General features: G+C 46.3%; 1 protein-coding gene across 1 annotated transcript in view; it reads left to right on the top strand.

The window, feature by feature from the left end:
• Positions 1 to 5,540: 5,540 nt before the first annotated feature.
• Positions 5,541 to 15,442, top strand: part of LOC141491033 (neuropilin-2-like) — a 51,569-nt gene continuing 41,667 nt past the window's right edge. Inside the window, exon 1 of the mRNA XM_074191563.1 lies at positions 5,541 to 6,605. Within this exon, the coding sequence (XP_074047664.1) occupies positions 6,533 to 6,605 (73 nt within the window). The 5' untranslated portion in view covers positions 5,541 to 6,532. The remainder of the gene's footprint in view (positions 6,606 to 15,442) is intronic.

Genomic DNA, 15,442 nt, shown 5'->3' with positions numbered 1-15,442 from the left:
TCAGACATTCTTGGGAATAACAGAAAGCCAGGCTTCAGCTACCACAACAGAGAAGGGAATAAAAAATTAGCATCCATCATTTTGGAACCCAGGCTTAGGCTCAGAGACTGCTGAGGCTAAACATTAACAAGGGCAGTGTGGTCAATGAGAGATTAAAATGCAATTACACCTCATATCTCTCTCTTCCAGGGTTGAGAGCTTGTTGATGTTAGTACAAAGATAAGGGATTTTATCATGTGAGTGGTGGCATGGGCTGAGTCAGTTAGTGACCTTTGAATTTTCAGGTCATAGACAAGGTGTTCTTGAGGCTGCCTCAGGAAGCAGGAACCATGTCTGTTTGGTTTCCTCACACACCATCCGGCAGCTCCTTGCATCCATAGACACCTAATATGTACAACATGATGAATACAAACAAAAAAAAAAATACTACAGGATGGAGAAAATCTTCATTGGGAACCATTGACTGAAAGGGCTGATGTTGAAGGCTCTATCTTCTTGATAACACCAATTACCTTCCCTTGCAATTTTAGTTCTATGGTCTTATGATCTAACCATTATAATCAGGCAGTAGTAAATTCTTAGTGGTGTTCCTTAATGCCAAATGGAGAGAATTCTTGTACCTGGTCATCACGGTGACATGAGGCATGTTGGAGATCTAGTCCTCTTTTTTTAGGTGGTACCTATTGGAAATTTCTGAGGCTAACAAGAAACAAAATTCTTGGACAGTAAAGATAAAAAGAATATTTATTTAAGTCATAAAATCACGGGATTATCCAGAGAGTGCTAGAGGAGGCCTCAGAATTCACCCAATCTAGTCTCTCACATATAAAGGAAAACTGGAGACCCAAAAAAGGTTTTTTCCACTTGTCTAAGTGGATGTAGGAAGTAAGATGGAGTGAAAAGTTGAATTCAGGTGCACTGACTCTTGAGATTTCCTCAGATGGGTGTGTGAGAATAAAATATGCCTCCCAGAGCACCTCACTTTACACTAGGGTGTGGCTGATTGGGAAATAGCTTTCTGTTAGCATCCTCTATATGCATACTTCAGCCTTACAATATCCTTTCTTGTCAGGGTGTTGGCATGAACAATAGGACTTTTAATTTTCTATTCTATGTTGCAATTCAGGGGAATAGTACAAATTGCCTTAGGTAAGTCATTGATGTTACCAGTAATTAGGCATTTCTCTGCTTGTTCCAAACCACCTTTACTCATTAAAAAAAAAGCCATTCTCAGTTGGGTGCCATCTGGGAGGCATCCACCCCATCTTTCTAGTCTCTATGGAGCTGAGTGACTTTACATTTTCTCTACCTCCTGGAAAGCTACCTGACTCCAACCAACTTTCCTGGGATTTGATTTTGAGATGAAGCATTTCTAGTATTTCTAAGCAAATGCCAAGCTAGAGAATTCACATCAGGCCAAACTGACCCAAGAATTTGGGTGAGTGGCTTCTATGGATTGGTCTTGCAACTTTGGTTTAATCTAGGATTTCCAAGGCCAATATGACTAGATCCTGGAATCAACTTGTTTTCCTGGTAAACCTCCAGACCAAGTAACACTCAGAATGAGATCATATCTCCCACAGCCACAGATGACATTACCCATAGCCCCTCAGTCTGCCCTACAACCAGATAGAGGAGTTCCTGTGATGGTGATGCTTGTCTGAGCATTTCCTGTCCCTCTTGGACTTCAAATGTGGACCTTTCTTGCCTAATCAAAAACAGGAAGCTATTTGAAGAGGCCTAGAAAGCAACACTGACTACAATTTGCCAAAGATAAGAAATAAAGGAATCCAGTAAAATGATAGCCACTAGATTAGATGTTGCCTTAATATAGATATAATCTGCAGCTCAAATCATAGAGCAGGGGAGTCTTGGATCCATGAAAAGCAATGTCTCAGAATCTCAGTTGTTTTTCAGTTTACTAAAAAGGGAAAAAAATTCAATTACACTTATAGAAATTCATGGGGTAAAGTCAGAAGACCTGGGTTCCAAATTCCATTTTGTTGCCAATGCACTTTTATGTTATTAATCACTTCATTTTTTTCCCAGGTCATGATTTCTTTATTGATAAAAAAAAAAAAGCAGGCTGGAAAGAAGGACCCAAAAGGTCTTTCTACTCCTGGGATTCTACTACCTCCAGTCATTCTGATCTTTATCTGGCCACTGGTTCAGATGGCTCTGGAGGAGAAAGTAAGACTAGTGACTTTGTATAGCAGTTTCTCACTCAAATCCAATTCACTTTCATGTCATAGCATCTTCTCCCTGCTGTCAATGTCTTCTTTGAGAACAAAGGACAAAAAAAAAATTCTTAATGGGAATTAGCGTTTTCTTTATGCAAAGTGTTTGGAAATACTGAGAGGCAAGTTCCATATTTTAAAAAATAATCATTTAACCATTTAAATCATAATATTACCATTATTTGTGGCAAATTTCTCAAATGATCTGGCAACCTGATACATTCCACAGTATTATGCCAAAGTGGCCCAAAGGATGAACCAGTTTGATACAAAACACTCCCCAAAGGTTGGTCAGTTGTGTCTCAAAGGCTCCTGTGAGCAAATTAGAAATCTAGCTACTAAGGAACAGGGGAAAAGGAGAAAAGGAAAGAAAGCATCGGGGAATGACTTCACCTATCATTAGAATCCCTCCAGATCAACCCACTAGGAAACAAGACCAAGTAGCCTATGCCCATAATGGTCTACTCACTCTCTTGAGAACTCCAGGTCTTTTACACTGAAGGGCAGGACAAACAGTCCAGGAATTTTCATTTTAACAATCTTCCAAATGTGGATTGGATTCAGCAGAGACTTTTTGTTCAGTGATGGTTAACCTTTTGCTGTGTTTCATAGATCCTTTTGGCAGTCAGTCTGGTGAAGCCTATGGCCCTTCAGAAAATAATGTTTTTAACTGCATAAAATAAAATATATAGCATTCAAAGGAAATCAATTATTTGTATTAAAAAATACCCAGCCCCCTGAAATCTATTCATGGGATCTTTCGAAGTCTGTGGATTTCAGGTTAAGAACTTCTCTAGGTAAATAAAATAGAGCACTGGAAACCTTAGTTAGGAGATATGTGATATGGTACACAAAGGACTGGATTTGGGGCAAAAGACTTGGGTTTGAATCCTTGCTATGCTACTTAATGAGTTGTGTGACTTTGAACAAGTTGCTTGCTCTGAGTCCATGGCCTCTCTGAGCCTGATTTTCCCCATATGTAAAACAAAAGGTTGGATTGGATGCTCTCAAAGTTCCTATCAACTCTAAATCTACTAATCCTATGAATATTTTCATAGGTCACATGATGTCATATAGGTTATATGGTATCATTTGTTTTCCTGTCTGTTTTTTCCAGTTCTCCCAACCTTCCCTTACTCTCCCTTCTCCAGATCAGTTGGCAGTAGAATTTAATACATATATATTAAAGAAATAATAATATAAAAGAGAATATAATAAGAGTTGTTTGAGGGAGTTATTAAAATGTTCAGTGTCCAACTTCCCTTTTGACTGGTGACTGTCATCAAAAGATATGTTTCTCTTTTTACACAATTAGAGTTACTTTCCTAAGATTTATAATAAAGGATACTTTAGAATTTATCTGGTCCAACTCCTTCATTTTACATTTGAGGTACAGAGAAAGTATATGATTTTTTCATTCTGTTACCTTCTCACCTTCTGGGCTTATCTCCCCCCCCCCATCCATTTTTAGTTATCAATTAGAACCTCTGCTTATCATGGCTGTAATGTGGATCACCACATTTTAGTCAGTTTATTAAATATGAGAGGGGGGAAAGGGAACCTCTCATAATTTCAAACTAAACTTCAAGTGGAAAAAATGTAATGTTTTTTAATAATCTGGATGCTTTTCTTCTTCCTTAAAAAAAATGGCTCCTTTGTTGAAAATGAAATGTTGCCTTTAGGCCACACTGTGGACTGGCCCTTCTGGAAGGTCTCAGTAACCCTCTGTTCTGTGCCCTTTCAGAACTAGCATCTAAGATTAACAGCAGGATACTCATAGCAGGGGATTTACATGACACTGTAAAATCTGTGTTATGTTTTGGATCAACTCTTTGCAAATCACTTCTGATTCAATTTTGTTTTCATTATCTAAGTGTAAATAGCCTTTAAGTGGGAGTTACAGATTTCTCAAACACTAAAAGTGATAAACAAAGCTCAGGCCAAGTCTAGATAAGGAGGTAAACCACCCAGGAGAATCCCACACTCCCAAGAAAGAAGAACATGAACCAGTCAGAAGTATGTGTGTGTGTGTTTCTCATCTCCAGAACTTTTATTTTTTTTTCCTTGTTTTGGAGAATTTGCAGCGTATGCATATGTCTGCTATTATTTTGACTATTCCTGTTCTAGTCTTTATGATAATGTAGTAATAGGTGCTTAGTGAAGCAAGACAGTTGGAAGCCACAAAACCATTCCAAGAAACAAAGATACAAGTGTTTCCCCAACTGTTAGCTTGCGGCTCCCTCTAAACGGTTTTCACGCCTCCATTTAAAAATAGTTGGCAGAACGTTGCTTTCTTTTTCCCTTTTCTGAGCATTTGTGACCACATCACCATGGGCAAAATATGAGCTCTAAGGACCTGGCTAGCATGGCATTTTCAGGACCAGAGCACCTGTACTGAAAAGAAAAACACCCCAAAAGATTTCGCTGATTAACGTGGGTGTGGGTATTCCCTACTCCCTTCCCACCAATCCCCTTTTCTTTCTCTGCTCTTTAAGGTGGGAAGGTATAGGGAGCTATTTTGTGAGATGCTCCAAGGCAAGCCTCTTTTATTCGCATTTTATTTTTTTATCCGTCTTTCGGGAAATTCTCGTGATGTTAAAGGATAATGACACTTTAAGGAACTAGAGAGAACACATTTTTTTAAAGGAAGAAGGTGGGGGGGAGGACGTGTTTGGGACATGACCAAGGCTATGACTAGCAAAGCCTCCGGGTTTCAGCCCAGCCCCGACTGATGGTTTATCTGTGGCTGCCACGCACCAACCAGCGCTCTGCCTGTAGGAACGGATGGATGGCTCCCTGAGGCAGCCCACCCCGAGCCCCGCAGCCTATCCAACTTGGCTTGTCATGTGTGGGGCTGCATTGTGTTGGGTTCCGCGTGGGTGGCGCCCCGAATCAACCAGGAATTTGTTTTGAATTTAGGGAGAACAGAGATATGTTGATTCCGACTCCTGGCGTTGGGGGGTCTCCAGAGATGGTGACCAAGAGGTTGGCTCTTTGAAAGATGCTCGGTCCTCCGCAGAGGGCTGAGCAGCCTGTGATCCTGAGGCCGGGCTCTGGGTTTGGCTCTCTGCTGTGGCTCGGAGGTGGGGAGAGGAGCCTGGGTGGGAGCTGACTTAACTTTGATCTTGCGGCCGGCCGGCTGGCCGGTGGTGGTGGGAGCTGCTGCCACCGCTCGGATGGCCGAGCCGGGGCTGAGCGCAGCGCACTGGCTGGTGTCTACGCGTTTGCCTCTTTAATCAAGAACACAGAAGGGGCGGGCCCTGAACCGGCGTGTAATCGGATAGCTCTGCCTCTGCTCTGACATCCACATGCTGCCTTGCCTGAAAAGGCTGCGAAGAGCTGAAGGGGAGGCAAAGAAAGGGAAGGAGGCAACGAGCCCACAAGCCTCTGAACATCTTCACACACACACACGCACACACACACACACACAACAGCCACGGCCACGGCCACGGGCAGGCAGAGAGACGCGCACCGACCCGGGAGCAGAAGGACGGGGAAGGGGGCCGGAGGAAAGACCCGACTCCTAGCCCCGATCATCATCATCACCCTTCGGATGAAGGCAGCTTCCCCAGCCCTAGCAGCCGCCGCAGCCGCCGCAGCAGCCGCCGCAGCCTCACACACAGTCTAATCCCCGAGCTGCCTCCAGAAGCCTGCCCTTCCCTCTCCCTCATCCCCCCCCAAACTGACCAGCCTGGGGGAACTGCGCCCAGCCCAGCCGCGGACCTCCGAGGACAAGCCCACTCAGGAAAGCGCAGCGAGGGGGAGAAGTGGCCGAAGCCGGCAGCTCGTCTGTCCCTCCGCCGCGTGTCTCTCCGGTGTGTCTATGTGTGTGGACGTGTGAGGCTGTGCCTCCGGGTCTGGGCTTGAAATCCTACATTTGCTTGGGGTGTGTGTGTGTGTGATGCCCGAAGGCAAGCCTCTTTTATTCCTCTTTTATTTTTTTATCCCTGGCTTTGGGCAAATGCTCGTGATGTTATAGGATAAAGGCAATGACACTTTAAGGAACTGGAAAGAATACATTTTTTTTTTAAAAGAGGAAGGCAGTGCCCTCTTCCCTGCTTTCTCTCTTCCGATTTCGAGAGCTTCCCGTCCTCCCGTGGAAGTGCGGTGGCTTCCCAAACCCGGAGGCAGTCTTAGAAGACGGGACGTCGGGACCCCGGAGGAGAGAAAAGAGACAAATTAGGAACTCTTGCGCAAGAAATTCTAAGGAAGAAAATAAGAGGCACCCAAGAGAGACTTTCAGTTACCCAGGAAGACCTACCACATCAGCTCTGGAGAAAGCCCCTTCTCCAAAAATGGATACATTTCATCTCCTCTGGGTTTCTCTGGCTCTCGGCTTTGCAGGACCCGGAGTGATGGGAGAAGCAGGTAAGCCCCTCGAAAGTTGTTTTCTCTAGGTTTGTGATCGTTTTCCTTAAAAGCCAGAGTAAATGCAGGGGGTGACGTACACTCGGCGCAGAAAAGACTTACTCAATAATTTAGACAGACCCAACCATCCTCCACCATCACTGCTTTAAAAATGCAACTTTTCCCCTCCTGCTAGCAGTAGTGTGTGTGTGTGTGTGTGTGTGTGTGTGTGTGTGTGTGTGTTGAAACAGACAGTTTTTGGCGGTGTTCAGATGTCACATATGGACTGAATCAAAGGTTTAAAAATACTACAAAGCCTTCGCATTACAGTTTTAGGGATTTTTTTTCATGTCTTGAAGCAGAACACATCTCCCTTGAGTTTCCTGAACCTAGCCAGAAAAACATAAATCATTTGTATTCACCCCATTTAGCTACATGGAGCTAAGAGAAGTGAAAGGGCTGGGAGAGAGGAGATCTAGTTTTCATTTTCAAACGTTGCTCATTCTTTTGAAAGGGATAAGAAGAAAGAACCTCCAAAAATTATAGGGCTAAGGGTGATGGAACAGTCTGGCTTTTGGTGTAGATTAAGGGGCTTCCACTAAATGGTTTTTCAATTGATGAGGAAAGTTCCCATTTTTGAATCCTGGCCTCTGCAGTTCCACACTATGTATACGTGTCTGTGTGTGTTTTCTGGAAAAGTAAATCACATGCAATTTTTATTAGATAAAACAAACAGCATGGCCCTCAAAGATCTTGTGAAGGTCTTAAGAAACTTTTCCTTATGGAATTCACTCTAATGGCCAAAAGGGAATGTGGGCAAACTGCAGCAAGAGAAGCCCAGAGGCCACAGAGCTCTTGATGGGTCAAGCATTAATGGGGATAGGGGCGACTGGAGCACGTGTAAACTTTGTGGGAAAGGCCTCATTTCTTAAGGGTAGGAAGGGCAACTTTATCCCCTCCTTCCTGGGGAGAGTTTCTATGATGGATCTTTTTCTCTATTGATTACTCATCCATCTGGGATCTGACAGCTCCAACCAAGAACTAACAGGTGACTGGGGAAGAAAAATTTACCCCAGGACACACCTGCCCTATCTGGAGGGTGTGTATTAAGTACACACATTCCCCCAAATCATTAGCTTGCAATAGGGTCTTAAGAAGAGGCCCAAGCCTTCATGTGTAAACCTGGCCATGATCTAGCCATGGCTGAGTGAGGTTAGCCAGCCGCCTGGTAATTCGCTGAGTCTGTTTAATTTGACAGAGCAGCTTTCTCTACTTTATGTGCTCCCCTTACCTCCTTCTTCCTTTTATCCTTTTAACTTGAATGTATGTTTGAAGGGGAAGACGATGGAGGAAGCATTCTTTCTCTCGAACATCCTTCATTTCCAGTTATTTCTCTCCCATAAAGGGATCGCCTGTAGGGCAACTGCACCTTCAGTTTTACTCACCTGGTGGGATAGGTAGGGATCTTATCGCAAGGGATCCTCGACTCTCCCTATTCTCTTTCCTTAATTCTAAGGTCACAGCATGAGGCAAAATTAAATTACTTCCCACAGTCCTGGATGCTGCATAAATTATTTATGTTTATGTAATTTACTGTGTGTACTGGGAGCGAATGGGCCCATGAAACATTATTATGCATTCATACACATACTCACGTAGGCCCAGGCTGGGGAAAAGGACACACACACTCACTTACACACACCCTACACACACACACACATATACACATACACACACCACTTCTAACGCTTCCCTTTATGGTGGTGGTGGTGGGGGGGGCCGGGGAGAGGGAACAGAAGGGGTTGTGAAGTTGGAGAGCCAGGGAGCATCTCACACCACAGATGTTCAGTACATCTGTTCCCCCAGTCCAGTGGTGTGTCTGTGTGTGTGTGTGTGTCTGTGTCGGTGTGCCCGAGCGCGCGTGCCTGGGTGTGTGAAAACGCTGGCACCCATCAAAGAATACCACGCGGACTGCAGTCTGGCTCCATAAGCCTTCTCTTCCGACCCGGGCCGCGTTGCGTCACTTCTCTAAAAGTCCGGGGACAAGGGGGATCGGGCGCTGGGGACTCCACGGCCAGAGGCAGGTTGGCCAGGTTGGGTGGGGGGCAGGCGATCGGGGGCCAGGGCTCCGCGTGGGGAGGCGTCTCGAAGTTGAGTTTTTCCGGGGTGTGGGGGGGGGGGGATTCCAGCTGCACACTGGTCGGGCAAAGCCGGGAATCTGAACAAGACGGGGGTGGCAGAGGGTGAGGCCGAGTGAGACCTTAGGGGAGACCTTCTGACTCATCGGGGTGTGCGCCCGGGGTCTGGAAAGGAGCCTAGTGTGAATGCCACCGCTGGAGAACCGTATTCCGAGAAGGATGGAAATGGGAGGGCAGGGTGGAGGAGAAGGTAAAGGAAGGGGGCGAGATCTGGTGTATGGTGAAAACCCCAACCCACCGGGAGCCCTTCCGAGAGCAAACGGGGCGTCCGGGCCAAGGGGGCTGCTGTCGCGGCGGCGGGCTGCGGCTGGGCTGCGACTCGGCCCTTCTGCTCTCTGCTCGGGGTCCGCGTCCCCCGCCGGAGCCCCTTTGACTAGAGCCCCCCCCCGCCTCCCAGCCCCGGGCGCCCCTCCGCACCGCACCAGCTCTGCGCCAACTTAGCGGCGCGGGTTCGCCCGCCGGGATGGGGGGAGCCGCCTCTGAGGGAGCCCCCGAGGCCAGGGAGGCTGGCCTGCCTGCCTGCGGTTCCCCGAGAGGCTGGGCAAGAGGGGCTGCGCTGCAGGAATGCAGAGCTGGCCACGAGGCCGGCCGGTGCCGGAGCCCACTGCCGCTTAACAGGTGAAAAGCGTGCCACGGGGAAGAAGTGCGGTGGCCCCCGCCCAACTACTCCCCCCAAGTCTTCTGGATCCCCCTCCCCACCGCGGCCATCTCTCCCCCCACCCCCACCCCGCATCGATTTGTTTGGGCCGCACAGCAGAAAGCGAGCCAAGCGAGCCATAAACATTCTATTAGGCAACAAATATTCCCATCCAAAGCAGAACGCCGGCCCTGCCCCGGGGGGAATGAGCCCCGGGGAGTTGGGCCCCCCACCCCGGGCCCCCGGGCCCCGCGCCACTCCGGGGGAGAAGCTAGCGGCATCGCGGCGCCCGCGGCCCCAGGGCCACAAAGTTAAAGTGGGAGCCGCGGTTCCCCTCCCGAGAAGCCAGGGGAGGTGCCCGGGAGCTCCCCCCATCCCTCCCCTCCCCTCCCGACCCGCCGCCTCCGAGGGCTTTTTCTCGCCAGGCGGCAATCCACGGCCAATGCTTCATTGGAGCTGATGGATTCCTTTTTAATACCAACATGTTAATAGAGGCGAGGCGAGTTGGGATCAAGCGGCTGCCCCTCCTCGCCCCTGGCCTGGGTCTGAGCCCTCTGCCGCAGTCTTTGCCCCCAGGAGCCAGCGCCTGGCCCTGCGCAGACGGGGGCGGGGGGCTCCTGCCCGGGGAGTCCCGCTGTCTCCGCCGGGCATCCATTGCCCCGGGACGCAGACCCCTCCCGACTCAATCGCCCTGGAAGTCTCAATTTACACGGCTGGCAAAGCCTCCCCGCCACCCGCGGCTCGCCCCATCCAGGGGCCCCCGAGCCCTGCCCAGTTCTTGGCCGCTGCCAATTCCAGCCCCCGTCTGTGGCTTGGTGGGTTTTGCTAACCGGGCGTCATCCATCAGACCGTTGCAACTTTTTTCTCCCCTCCCCCCGGGCCCTGGATGGTGAATCAGACTAGAAACGAGGATTCGCCCCCCCCCCCCCCCCCCAGCCCTTGACCACACCGTCCCCGTGCAGTTGTAAGTCTTAGATGTCGGATTTAAGTCCCTGTTTAGGCTGCAGAGAAGGGGAACCCGATAGGACGCGAGCTCGGCATCACGCCTGGAGCAGAGGTGTAGCTGGGGGAGCAGGAGACCTTGGCTTGACCAAAAGTACAGAAAAAGAACTAAGGAAACGCCGTGTTTCTGCGGCTCAGCTTCTGTTTGGGGGGGCTCTCCCCAGGGTCCGCCCCTCCAAAAGCGGCCGTGGCCCCGAGAGAGCCGGAATCACAATTCCTGTTGCTCCTTTTAGCCTAAGGCAGGACTGCAAGCTCCTAGCCGCTGGAGCGTGGAGTGGCGGGGGCGCAGCCTGGTTCTGTGTTCCCTAGTCTCCAGCTACACACATCCTGTGGATGCCCAATAAACATTGACTGATAAGCAGCCACCTGGGACTGAAAAGCTGCCGCCGCCCTTTGGTAACGGAGAGCATTGCATAACTGCAGCCCGGCCGGCGGGGAGCTGGGGAGGGGGGAGCCGGAGCCCCAGAGACAGTGCTGGGAAGGGGCGAAAACGATCTGGAGAGGGAGAGCTTGTGCAGACCAGGGGCATCTAGGGGCAGGCCCTAGCTTGGTACAAAACGCGCCGTCCGAGCGCCACTAAAGGACTTGGATTTTTAAGCTCTTATCCACGGGGCCTTCAAACATTTAACTACACAGCTCTCAATGAAGCTAGCTGGTAAGAATGAAAGGCAGAGCTGCCCCTGCTGAGACCTGAACCTGGGCTGTCCAGAGCCGGGGAACGACAGGCTTCCTATACAGAAATGACGCTTGTTTCGAGCTTTCCCCTTTGAAAGGCACAACCCTAGCATACCCCCATCTAGCCCAGCATTTCGTGAGCAGAAAGAACAGGCCAGCCTAGTGCCTTAAGGGGAAGAGCACTGGATTTCCCGACGAAAAACCAGGGTTTGAAGTCGGCCTGTCTATCTGTTCCTTATTGTCTGTAACCTTGGGCAGATCGTTTAACCTTTAGGGGCCTCGTTTTCCTCCTCTGTAAAATGAGGGGGCTGGACTAGGATCTCTAAGGTCCCTTCCAGCTCTAAATCTAAATCCTTCTTCCTTGGAAATGGAAAAGGCCAGTAGCGAAAAGACCAATTTACATGCAAAGAGCTACCAATTAAGATAAACCATTTGAAGAGGAGTTAGTGAGTGAAGGGGGGAAGAGACCCTGGAATGGAATTCTGATGACTCCACTGCTGTTTTTCATCTTCTTTTACTGCTCAGTTCAAATACAGTTGTTTTTTTTAAAAAGCTGGCACAATGTGGGAAATTTCTAACTTTTTAAACTCAGGAGTAATGTTGACTGATAACAAGTTTAAAAACCCCCCCAGCAACTCCCCAACCTGATCCAAGAGCCACTTAAAAATTATTTCAGTAACTTAGATAAGATCTTCCAGTTTTGCAAAATATTAGAAGAGAAAAATAACACTTCTTTAAGTTGGCTTAACCTTTACTTGCAATTTTTGTGGGGATAATATTCCCAGAAAATAGTACAAAAATTAAAAAATCGAATGCTGATACATCGAACCTCTGCGTAATAGGGGTTAGGTTCCCATGATCACCCAAAACTATAATCTTTCACTATTGGCAACGGCCACAGACTTTCTGGCATAAAGTTTACTGATAGGTAAGATTGGGTATCCATTGATGACATCTTGAAAATGCTAATGCTGGTTCATTTCTTAAGCTCCTATGAGAGGGTAAACAAGATCTGGTCCAGGAAAATCCTTGCAGCTGCAGGAACAGCAGCATATAACTTGAGAGGCAATTGGGTTTTGTTTATTTGCTTATTTTTCTCCCTAGGGTCATCTGTTGTTCAATACTTCAAATATCTGTTCTAGGTAGGGTGTTCATGTTTTGGAAAATCCACCTGGCCAGTTTTGAATCTGTTCCCTGATTATGTGGTGGAAAAGGTAGTCTTTGGAGGCCTCTTGTACAGTTTTCTGAAGTTTGTCTTTCTTGCAAGTTCCAAGGCCTTGATGGTTTGCTTACCTAACCGGATTCCTTGGGGTTGGATTGCAGGACACCGTGGCCTTGTAACACAGATAGCTGGGCAGGAGAAAGCATCCTTCTAAGGGTTTAGGAAGCTGTCAAGTTCAGATAAGGCTGGGATCCTATCCTATGGGACCTTGGTTGTATTAATAAGGAGAAATTAATTTTTAACCACTGGGAACATTGCCAAATTATGTGACCTTTGGCAGACCAGCTGTGTTATAAAAATAAATCCCACGTATCTGAAAAATGTGCTCCTATCCAGTAGAACAATAAGAAATCGGGCATTTATTATTCAGATAGTGGGGTTGAGAGAAAGGGGAGGAAAATGGGAGTTTGCCTAAAACCTCTGTTTGTTGTGACTTGTGATTGCTGACACAGACATCCCCACTGGGTTTCTGAAATACAGGAAAGAGGGACAAGATTACAGGGAAAGCCTGAAGCATTGAGGGATGGGAAAGGTGTTAAATGCTTCCAGTCTACCACACCCCTGGGCTTTTGGAGGCATTTCTCTTCATACATGGGGATTATTGGCCTAGGAATAAAGCAAAGGGAATTTTCAAAAATGACAAAGCAATTGTCTTTACCAAGTCCCAATCAATCAAACCTGCTGTTTAATCTGGGGGGGCTAATTACCAAGAACCAGAGGTATCTGACTTCTTAGGACATCTTGGGTTTTTTCATGACTCCTTAGCTTTTCTATTAACACCTTCAAGTTTATAAAAGCTACCTCAAAGGGATCCATTTCGTAGATACACAGATTTATTGAGATATGGTTTGTACACTAAAGAGTAAAGATCTCTTAGCTTTTATCTGGTTCTATGAGAACTATGTAAACACTTTAACTCATCTATTACTGCTCCATCGAACCAATGGTCCCTTTCATTTTCAAGTGACTCCTAGATTTTCTTCAGGGAAATATGATATCTCTATGTTTAACCACTTTCAAATTCTTCTAGAGAACCAACATGCTTACCATCTACTCTCCTCTTTCTTACTTCCTTCATTTTCCTTTCCTCTTATTGTCTTCTTTTTATTCTCTCCAGTTTCCTTTTCAACTTTTTTTCTCCTTTCTTTCTCACCCATCTTTCTCTCCTTCATCACCAAAACTGCTCAGCAGGCGATGCTATATTTAAAGGCAATCTCCAGAATATATAATAACTTCAACTCTGGCATTCAGGCCTCTCCACTGCTAAAAAAAAAAAAAGTCATCATAAAGACAAAATAGCTTTTACCCAGCAAGACTCTTAATAATCCCATCTCCCCCTGGGTCTTCATAAAAGAGTCATGATCTAATCCAGAAGGAAAAAAAAGTGGGTAAAATGACAATAGGAAACATCTCCGCTGTGGCATGAAGTTGATAGAGCTGCAGAACAGCCTAATGGTAAATGCTCAGAGTAAGACCCTGATAACAACCTGCTCTCTGCTTCAAAAGATCCTTCGATAACTAATGATCTTGCTTATTGGCAAGTCTTAGGGCTTCTACTTACTTTGCCCTGTGAAAGAGGATAAAGGCAACAGCAATTTACTGGATGGAATTGTAGCAATAATTGTTTTGATAAAGGAGAAAATAAAACAGATGTGCCTGAAAGGCATGGGGGGGAGGGCAGAGGAAGATGAACTGGAAGGAGGGAGGAGGGGGACAGAGCAAAGGAAAAATCAATTGCAAGCACACCCTTTTAGTTCTGTGTTTGGTCTATTTGTCTATATGTGGCATCCTAGAACTACTGACTATGGTCGCTTAAGGCTGGAAGGGGAGAAAAAATCCAGAACCAAATGTGGATGTAATAATTTCATTTATCAACATAATTAAAAAATGTAAATAGCCTTTGACCTTTAGAAAGCTGGTTTTACTTAGGGCAGAAGCTTCCCGTTAACTCTGGTCAGAAATTCATAGAGCTGTTCGAACTGGAAGAGACCTTGAAGTTATTTTAGCCAAGTTTCTCATTCTTGGGGGTTAAATGATTTGCCCAAGGTCACAGTCCATAGTTAGTGACAGAGAAAGGTCTCCTGACTCCTAGGCAGCTCCAGCTGCCTCTTGAATCACTTAGGATTAGAGATTTACAACTGAAGAAAGGCTCTAGATCACAGAGTACAACTTTTCATTTTGAGAAAACTTGGGCCCAGGGGTCAAGTAGTAATTTACAGAGCCCAATTTGAACCCAGATCCCCCTGATTGCAAGTCTTTCTCCATCCCCCATACTCACCCCCCTGCCAGTGACTTGTCTCCCCTGGTTAAAAGGATCTGAATCTTTGAAGTCCATTTTGTATCTCAGCTTGGGTGAATTATTTACTATTTCCACAAATCATGTAAAGATATGACTTTAATAACACAACCTGTGGGGTTGTGAAATATTGGGGATAAGGGAGGAAAGCTGGACGAGCAGTCAGTAAAACTTGTTACCTGGTTTCTTTGGCATCAGTAATATGGCTGGGGATCATTAGACAAATGGAAATGGGGTAATCCTTCATAAAAAATGTTTCTGCCCCTTCAGATGATTTCAGATTCTGAAAATAAAATAAATAGGAAAATGGTGCATTCAACGAGCTCTCAAATTTGTAAATATAGCAACTTCTCGCTCCCCTCCTCCTAGGTCTCCTGAAATGGTCAAGGCTTGTAATCCCAGATCTACCACCAAGGACATCAGAATTACATTTGCAGTAAGGACTGGGGGGAAGTGGACATAAATATAAACTAATGATATTATATTGGCTGCCCTATTGGAATTGCATTTGTTTATGATATAAGATGACAAATAACAAGGTTATCCCAGGTGGCATTATGTGAGGTCAGAATTGGAAATCTCATCAAAGTTACATTTCAAAAATTAAATGATGATTTTTTTTTCTTTTTTAGGGTTTTGATGAGGGGAAAGAGGCTTTTAATAGCCCTATTTCAAGACTCCATTTCCAAATCTTTTTTTAGGAGTATTTATTAGAAAAACTTTAGAAAGGAAAATTTACTTTGTTCTCACCCCATCTCTCTACACTCACAAGCATGTGGCTACTAGTTTTCTCCCTTCTTCCCTTTCTCTCCCTAAAGTTCTTTTATT

This window comes from Macrotis lagotis, chromosome 6, assembly GCF_037893015.1.
Source record: "Macrotis lagotis isolate mMagLag1 chromosome 6, bilby.v1.9.chrom.fasta, whole genome shotgun sequence".
NCBI classification, from domain to species: Eukaryota; Metazoa; Chordata; class Mammalia; order Peramelemorphia; family Peramelidae; genus Macrotis; species Macrotis lagotis.
Note: the sequence above shows the minus strand (reverse complement) of the source record. Positions and strands in the feature narration are given on the sequence as shown.